At 35.1% G+C, this 9,843-nt stretch overlaps 1 protein-coding gene across 1 annotated transcript in view; it reads right to left on the bottom strand.

Moving 5' to 3' along the window:
- Window positions 1-304: 304 nt before the first annotated feature.
- Window positions 305-9,843, bottom strand: part of RAD23B (RAD23 nucleotide excision repair protein B) — a 47,249-nt gene continuing 37,710 nt past the window's right edge. The window contains exons 7-10 of the mRNA XM_090274524.1: window positions 8,627-8,759; window positions 6,527-6,654; window positions 5,682-5,852; window positions 305-1,207 (exon numbers count right to left, since the gene is read on the bottom strand). Coding sequence (XP_090130650.1) covers window positions 1,094-1,207; window positions 5,682-5,852; window positions 6,527-6,654; window positions 8,627-8,759 — 546 coding nt within the window. The 3' untranslated portion in view covers window positions 305-1,093. The remainder of the gene's footprint in view (window positions 1,208-5,681; window positions 5,853-6,526; window positions 6,655-8,626; window positions 8,760-9,843) is intronic.

Here is a 9,843-nt window from a genome sequence, read left to right as displayed (position 1 = left end):
ATTCTAGTTCTGTTCACCTCTTTTTGAAAGCAGTATAATCCTAATGACTTTAATGGTCATATATTCTTATCTAATAAAGAAAAACATTTACAAATATCAGAAACCCAGTTTTGAAACATTTGCATTAATTTTAAACTGAATCAGCATGTTGTGGGGTTTAAAAAAGGCAGCAGTTTGAACTCACGACTTGCTGACAAACACGTTTCTGCTGAGGGAGGGGAGGAGGGAGAGTGAAGGCTGCGTTTTTCCATTGGCCCCAAAGTGCTAGTTTCACAAAGGGATACATCAAAAGCAAACATGCAACGAAGGTTTTAAAACTTTTACTGCATTGTAACAAGGAAGTAAACAGTATTTAGACACCTACCAATTTTCCCCCAAAACAAACCAAAAAATGTAAACAGGAAAATAACTCTGCCTATAATTGTAGAGCTTTTCAAATCATGTTAGAAGGGTCTCACATTCAATGATCAAGAGATTTGAAAATAGCAGTAATTATTTTCATTTTAAGAAAAGGTTCCCCTTCTTCCCCCCCCACCCCAAGTATTTAACATGAAAGAATGGGCTTTCTTGACATTAATTTTATACTTATTTGAAGCAGCAACAATAACTAGCAATAATTTGGCATTTCTGTTTATAGATGTCCCCCAAATTTTTTTCAATTTCATAAAGCCATTATCCAGTGTTGCCATGAAATAGACTGTAGATTCTAGGTAGCAGAGATTCTTTCTGAAACCAATGTTAAGTCAAAGAAATATTAAGCAGGGCATTACACTAAATTTCTGGATCTAGTACACTAAAGAGTGAAACCTAGGAAGTTACCTACTGTTTTATACAAGATATAAAGACCTGCAAAAGCTGGTTTTTGGTTGTCTATTTTACATACTGTGTGGATCTGCAGCATCTGCTAATTGAAGCAGACATGCACTTTATTTATCCCTGCCCTATATCCTAGATCCCTCCCTCCCCACCCCCAACAATCTACTACCTTATACCAAGTATTGTGGATATGAGCCCAAGTCATCCCAAGACAATCCAGTGAACAAAGTTAGTGTAATGCACTGGTGTGAAGTGTAAGATTAAAAAAAAGTCCCTTTCAATCTTCATCAAAGTTTTGCTGTAGAAGAAAATTGGCAGCCAAGTTCTCATTCTTCTCACAAGCAAAATATGCTTGTATCACAAGTCCTTCAGGAAATCCTAATGCCTTTAACTGGAAGAGAAGAAAGAAAACATATTATCCCAGCATAGCAATACTGACCGATCATCACTTGAAAACTTATTATATAAAACACAAAAAAGCTCTTGAGAGTTTTATATGAGTCCATCCCTGAGTATGGATTCACTGTCTAACCCATGGAGCCAAATGGAACACAGACCCTTTCCTTTAACAACCACCGACAAAATTCTCTGTTCCTAGTTTAAGCTATCAGACTAACAGAGACTTTGCTAACACCAATTGACACAAACACTAAAAATTAGTTGCTTACTATGGAGGTTTAAAAATAAATGACCCTACAGAAATTTGTAAACTAAATGGCTTTTAGTACACAAGGGGTGAAGATATGGATGAGAGCAACTAGAGATGAGTTTAACTACCTTGGGTTTGTAAAGGTCATATCTTTCCTAGGGTCAGATATCATTCTCAATCTCCTTGCTTTATGAAACACTGCATACTAGAAAAATGGGCGATCAATTATTAGTAATGTTACATGATATTTCTGAGATCAAGACATGGTGTTCTATTTTTATCTGCCTAATTTTCATAGGCATTTTTGTTTTCCTAGTCTATTAAAAACCACTTGTGACTCAATAATCACTGCTTTAAGTCTTTAAACATAAGGTCAATGATCTAATTCACTCGAATCTGTATATTTGTCAGCCAAATGTTATTTATGAACCCCCTCCTCAACTGTCTCAATAGCCTTATATTAGACTGTATCAAGAAATAACCTTAAAAAACTGGGCACAAGTCCCAATTCTGCATGATTATTCATCCATGAATGGTGAAGAAACTAAAAAATGATTTTGTTACCTAGGTCTTGTCCAGATTAAAGCTGGGCTAGCTGAAGTAAAAGGTAGATAGGGCACGATCCAACTATATGCTTCTATAAGACACACACTTTAGATTCAAAGACACAAATATGCTGAAAGTAAAAGGACGGAAAAAGATATATACCGTGCAAACAGTTACAAAAAGAGACCTGGAGTGGCTATGTTAATATCAGACAATACAGACTTTAAGATAAAAATTGTTATTAATAACAAAGGACATTTTAAGATGATTAAACACCAGAAAGGCTTCATTATAAACATATATAACAGAGTCCCAAAATTCACGAAACAAAAATTGACAGAACTCAAAGGAGAAAGAGACAATTCAACAATAATAGTTGGGATACTTCACTATCCCCCATGTTCAGTAATGGATACACCAAATAGGCAGAAGACTGGAAGGGAAATAGAAAACTTAACACATAAACCAACTAGACTTAACAGACATTTACAGAACACTTAACAACAGAAGATTATGTGTCCTTCGTAAGTATACGTAGAAGATTCTCCATATAGATCATGTTAGGCCATAAAATAAACCTCGATGAATTTAAAAGAACTGAAATTATACAAAATGTGTTCTCGGACCACAATGGAATGAGCTTAAAGGAAATTTGAGGAATTCATAAATATGTGGAAATTAAAATAAAACCACAAAGCACTAAAACTTATGGGATGCTGCTGGAGCTGGGCTTACAGGGAAGGTTATAGCTGTAATTATCTACATTAAAAAAGAAAGGTCTCCAATAATCTAAGCTTCCACCTTAAGAAACTAAAAAAAATAGAAAGAAACTAATTCCAAAGCAAGAAGAGGACAGAATAAAAATCAGAGAGAAGATAAATAAAATGAAAACTAGAAAAAGAACAAGACCAAAAGTTAGTGCTTTTTTCCCTTTAGATCAATAACATTGACAAAATTCTAGCTAAACCAATGGAAAAGAAATCTGAGGATTAAAATTACTAAAATCAAGAATAAATGTGAAAACATTACTATTTTTATAGAAATAAGAACTATTAACAAGGAAATATTATGAATAACGAATTAGATAACAGATGAAATACACAAATTTCTAGAAAAAAAACAAAACAAAAACAAAACTGACTCAAGAGCAAACAGGAAATCTGAATAGGCCTGTAACAAGTAAAGAGACTGAATGTGTAATCAGAGAATTTTTCCAAAGAAAAACTGGACCCAAATAACTTCACTGGTGAATCTTACCAACAGTTTAAAAAATTAACACCCATTTTTCATAAACTCTTCTAAACAGAAGGGAACAGTTCCCAACTCACTCCATAAGGCCAGTATTATTACAGGGACATCAAAACCAGACATAGACACAAGGAAACTACAGACCAGTATTTCTTATGAGGATAGATGCAGAAATCCTCAATAAAATATGAGCAGACCAAATCCAGCAACATAAAGAAAAGACTATATATACCATGACCGAGTGGGATTTACCCTAGGAATACAAGGTTGGTCCAACATACAAAAATCAATTAATATAATAAAGCGTATTAACAGAAAAAGGAACTATATGACTATCTTAAACACAGAAAAGTATTTGACAAAATCCAACACCTTTTTGTTATAAAAATTCATCAAACTAGGAATAAAAGAAAACTTCCTCAACCCGATAAAAGAAATTCAGTAAAACTCACAGCTAACATCATACTTAACAGTGAAAGACTGAAATATTTCCCCCTAAGATTCAAACTAAGACAATCCTGTTGGCTCTTGTCACTTCTATTGATCAATATACACAGGAGGCTCTAGATAGAGCAATCAGCTACATAAAACAAACAAATAATGGCTTCCATATTAGAAGAGTAAAACTATGTTATTTGCAAATGTTATCTTGCATATATAAAATTCTAAAGAACACACATGTAAATCATCAGAATTGATACATGAGTTCAGGAACATTACAAGATATACATAAGATCAATACACTAAATAAACTGTATTTCTATATAACAATGAACAATCCAAAACTGAAATTAAGAAAATACTTTCATTTATAACAACATCAAAAACAATAAAAATACTTAGGAATAAATTTAATGTAAGAAGTGTTAACTGAAGACTATGGAACATTTCTGAAAGAAATTATATAAAGTCCAATAATAAATGAAAGGAAATCCCATGTTCATGGCTTGATAAGGTTTGATACTGCTAACATGGCAATACTTCCCAAATTGATCTACAGAAAAATACAATATCCTAGGTCCCACTGTTTTTTCGGGAAGCAGAGGGACAGAAATCATACAAGTTGATCCTAAAATAGATACAAAAACGCATGGGATCCAGGAGAGCAAAAATATCTTGAGAAAGCAGCTCAAAATTTAAGCACTCACACTTCCTGATTTCAAAACTGATTACAAAGCCATAGTAATCAACCCAGTGAGGTTGTGACACGGGATAAAGATACAGATAAATGGAACAGGACTGAGATCCAGGAAATAAACCCTCACACTTACGATCGACTGATTTTTAATAAGAATGCCAAGAGAACTTAGTGGGGAAAGAGTAATTATTTTTAATAAATGGTGCTGGGGCAACTGTATAGCCAGATGCAAAACAATGTAGCTTCATACCATAAACAAAAGTAACTTAAAATGGATCACAAACTAAATGTAATAACTATAAACTCTTCAGAAAAAAGACAAAAGTAAATCTTTTGACCTTGTAGTAGGCAATATCCTCTTAGTATGACATTAAAAGCACAAGCAACACAATTTCTCCAATACAGTGAAAACAAAAACCAAATCCTGACCTAAAAAAAAAAAGACTATAGAACTGAGGTGTCATTTACTCAGCTCTATTACTTGAAGGGGAAATACCAGCCAGCTATAAATTATCTTTTAAGAAATACATAATTATATACCTCGAATACTTGGTATGTTTATATCATAAACAAAGACAAATTATTGTGCAGATGATTTTCTAAGTATTAAATAAAAAAGTACTTGATCGAGTTTCCATCTCAGAACACCTTGTACGACAGGGCAGGACTAGGACTCCCTATTTGCAAATGTTAACAATGGGGCCAGAGAAGGAATGACTAGTCACAGTATCATAAAAACTGGTTTACCATAGCGTAGTTTACCTACACTGGTGGACCTGGTGAGGACGGAAAGAGAATCAGGATTCTAGGTTCTGATGTTTACTGTACATCATTTTTTATATAATGCGCGCGTGCGCGCGCGTACACACACAGATTTTTATATTTTAGTGACAGTGTGAAGTTAAAATCTTGAAATGTAAATTAAAAAATGGACAATCTTAATTTGGGCAGACAACTAAAGATCATTTTCCCCCCGACTTTTAAAACATCAATGAAATTTTTAGTTCCTTCGTACATTTATAACGATTTCATGCTAGAATGGTATTCACCGCTGGTCCCTAGGGTTCACAAAGACAAGATGGGAGAGCAGGGCTGAGAAGAGCCTAACTTTACTGCAGTCCCCAGGGGCAATACTCTGACTCTAAAAGTACTACTTCCTGTGATGTAAACACTCTGTATCAGTGCTACCCAATGCAGTAGCCACTAGCCCCATGTAAATACTGAGCATCTGAAGTGTGACTATTGCGACTAAAGAACTGAACTGTTAGTTTTACTTAAACTCACCCTTTCTATAGCTTCTTTTTCCTGAGGCGTTACTTGAATGTAGTTCATATGACCGCTTCCAGCTTCTGCAATTCCTCCACTGCCACCTCCACCCCCTCCTCCTTGACCACCAGCTTCTTGAACTGGTTCATTTAACATCTGAATAAAATGCTCCTGATGTTGACTAATTTGCTGTGGTGGTTTGAAGGACAGAGAAAAACAAGATATTGATATAAAGTATCTTCAGGAAAATAAGAATTCTAAATACAAATAAGAGAGAAGCTATAACTTTGCAACTGTAATATTCTAGAATGATTCTAGATTATTAGTTTTTGGAAGGATATGATTCCTTATATATTATTATAGAAGCTCAGTTCTTTTAAGTCAGATAAACAGTGAAGAATTAAGAGAATTCAAATTCTCATTTTAAATGTACCCTGACAAAAAACAAAAACAAAAAAAAGTCAATGTTAAAAAACGACTTGACAACTATAGGAAGAAACAACTTCCACACTAGCAGGCAGTAAAATGATGTATAAAACTAAAATACTTTGTGACCTACGCATTAATTAAGCCCACAAGTATATTTTCTAAGATTGGGGGGAAAAAAAGTTTCTTTCATGAAGTTACTCAGATTCTTTAATAAAGTAGTTCCCAAATTCATTATTTGACCAACTAAAATCAAACCCAACCTCCACACCCAACTCTTTTTTTCAGTACATCTACCTACAGCATATTCTACTGAAGAAGCAGCTCAGAAGAATGGTTTCAAGTTGGTGGAGGGGAAGCGAGTGTCCACGCACTTCTTCAAAATGTGATACACACTCTAAACCCACTTCTGAAATTAACAGAGGTTAAATAGTCACCTGTAGTAACTGAGGATTTTCTCGACCTATTTGTTGTAGCAATGCTGGAAGTAGGGAAGGATTCTGTTGAATAATTTGTCTCATCTGTTGAAACTGAGGCTGATTCCGTAAAAATTCAAGGGGATGTCCTAAAATACACATAAACATTTTTAAACAAAAGTACCAATTACATACACAAAGAGCTGGTTCAATCATAATTTAGAGAGCAGACACTGGAAAGTAAAAAAAAAAATATTTGAGTTCTCAGACATATATAAAATGAAGTAAATAACAACTAAATCTTAGAACTCTACCAGTTTCCAAGAATCATGCTACAAAAATTGTTCCCTATTAGCAAAGGTAGCATACAGAACACTAAAAGAAAGGTGTTTTCCTACAACTGCCCTAGGCAATTCAATATTATCGAATAATACTGAGGACTTGTGCTCTGCATGTATCAAACTAAAAAGTACGAAAAGTTGTTCCTATTGCTCAAAAGTTCCTAAGAAAAATATATACCAGGACTAACAAAAACAACACCCCCCCCCCACTGTATAATACAACCTAAACCTTCAAAAACAAACAAACAACAACAAAAAAATCTGAGCTTGAAATCTGGGGAAATTCAAAACAGGGGTGGACAAAAGTAGGTTTACGGTTGTTTGCATGGAAAAATACAAATTAATAAATTAAAAAATGACTTCGCCCTGGCCAAGCAGCTCAGTTGGTTAGAACGTCATCACGCTACACCAAGGTTGCAGGTTTGATCCTGATCAGGGAACATACAAAAGGAAACCAATAAGTGCATAAATAAGTGGAACAACAAATCAATGCTCTTGCTCTCTCAACTGCAAACCTACTTTTGCCCACTCCTGTATTTAATAACTAAAAGAGTTCAGGTTTACAGATCTGATGGAGTTTTATTAATGCAAACTCAATTACAATTAGAAGAATTTTTATTATGACCATCAAATTTCAAACATTTATAATCTATAAATACTTGAGATAACCCACAAGACAATCTAGTACTAATACATTTAGCACTCTTCAGGAAGACCCCTTTATAGTAATAAATACTATTTAATAATGTGAAATAAAGTATGAGATCTAGAAGTTGTAACTTTTTGGGGTGGTGTGTTTGTCTGGTTATGCTATATTAAATACCAAACATTGCATACAAAAGAATTGTGTTTTTGAGGTTACTTATAAATAATGAGAATTTTTAGATGTTATTTCCTAAATTTTAATTCAACAATCATTCAAATTAAAATGACCACATAACATGAGTATTTATTATTCTATGTGCAACACCAGTTACACAGATGAAGAAAGCCAAGAGTTGGAAACTCGGCCAGTCAGTGCTGCTGACAGGGGCAGCCCCCTCAGTTCCCACCAACGTTGTGGCCTCTTCTGTCCACCCCCATGCCGAATCTCAAGCAATGAAAAGCCTGTCTTCTGGGAGCCTGTATACATGTTTAGAAATTTTTGTCAACTAGAACTGACTGCTATAATTAGAGCTAGAAAATGCATCAGGGACTGGCCTCTTCAAAATGAACAGTTTGAGTACTTTATCAATATAGAGAAGAATGAAGGAGAACTCAAAGTGGTTCCGGGGCCTACCTAAGGTTTTGCTTTGTAGTCAAACTTTTGGCAAGGGAAATTCGAGTGTCAATAGACACTTGCTTTCACTTCTTGATACAAGATTTTAAACCTTTTGAGGTTTTATTTCCTTGGTTGTACAATAACCATTAAGATACTACTGGCTTTGAAATGGTACATACTTTATGACATTTATAAGGAGAGAAAGAGACAAGGTGAGCAAACCATTCGAAATGGCCTCAGAATGTAACACGGAATGCAAACTGCAAAGCATCTCTTCCTTAGATCACTATGCTTTTTACCAAAACTGGAGCAATAATGTCTAATATAAGCAAAAATATCTTTTATAACTACTTGTTAATTTCTTCGGGACCCTTCTCCAAAATTAATGAATAGAGAATGTGCTTTAAGAGTTATCCAAATGTTCTGGGAATAAACCTCACCTCAGAATACTGCAGATGAGATTACTTTCCAGTACAACTCCAGGGCCATTTGCTCCCCCTCCCGAAGGCCCCACTTTACCTCCAGAACCTGTTGTTGTAGTTGCTGCTGTCGTCGTCGCTGCAGCTGCAGCCACTGAGGACTGAGGAGCCCCAGTACCTGCTGCTGGAGGGGGATCAACCACAGCCTGACTTTCTCTGTCTCCAGGAATTCCCTGTAACACAGTTCCCAAGCTTTAAAATATCCTGTTATCTAAACTTAAATATTATACAGAGTAAAAGATTTATTAATATATTTATTATCCTTGTCTAATTTCCAAAGAATCAAACAGATGTCTCCTTCAATTCAAAGTAAAGAATCAAGCCTTATCTGAAAGCTGCATATATTTAAATTAGATTAGAAATGGCCTGAGTGTGGTAAAGAAGAACCCATATTGCTACAATATTGGGGTGGCCAAAAAGTTTGTTCTATAAGTAAAAATAAAGGACATTTTTTATTTTCACCAATAACTTTACTGAACAATGTATTCACTGTTTTGTTCCACTATCTTTTGCCATCTTTCAGGCAACTGCATAATTTCATCTTCCCAAAACTGTTTATCTTTTTGAGCAAAAAATTGTTCCAGGTGCCTTTTGTGGTCGTCCAGGGAACTGAATTTTTTCCTTTAAGAGAATTTTGTAAAGATGGAAAGAAGTAGAAATCTGAAGGTGGAAAATCTGAAGTGGAAATCGCTGGTGACGACAGCGATGAATCAGAACCTCCCAGCCAAGCTGTAACAGTTTCTGCCCGGTCGTCCAAGAACATGCGGTCTTGCGTTATCCTGATGGAAGAGTACATGTTTTCTGTTGACTAATCCCAGTCGCTTTTGGTCAAGTGCTGCTTTCGGTTGGTCTAACTGGGAGCAGTGCTTGTTGGAATTACTGTAACTGTCTGTTTTTCTGGAAGGAGCTCATAATAGAGGACTCCCTTCCAATTCCACCATATGCACAACATCACCTTTTTTGGATCAACACTGGTCTTTGGTGTGTTGGTGGTGGCTTATTTCGCTTGCCCCACAATCTTGTCTGTTCCACATTATTGTAAAGTATACACTTTTCATCGTCTGTCACAATTTGTTTTAAAAAGAGAATGTTTTCATTTCATTTAAGGAGAGAATTTCATGCACAAATACAGTCAAGGAACCCAAACATCGAAGCGATTAACATAAAGTGGTGCAAGTGAATTTTCAACATTTGATTTTGATATTTTGAGTATGTTGGCTACCTACCACTTGGTATAGCGTTGATTGTTTTCAATTA

Source organism: Furipterus horrens, unplaced genomic scaffold (genome assembly GCF_987537825.1).
Source record: "Furipterus horrens unplaced genomic scaffold, mFurHor1.1.pri manual_scaffold_4, whole genome shotgun sequence".
In the NCBI taxonomy this organism is placed as follows: Eukaryota; Metazoa; Chordata; class Mammalia; order Chiroptera; family Furipteridae; genus Furipterus; species Furipterus horrens.
This window is presented reverse-complemented; position numbering and strand designations above follow the sequence as displayed.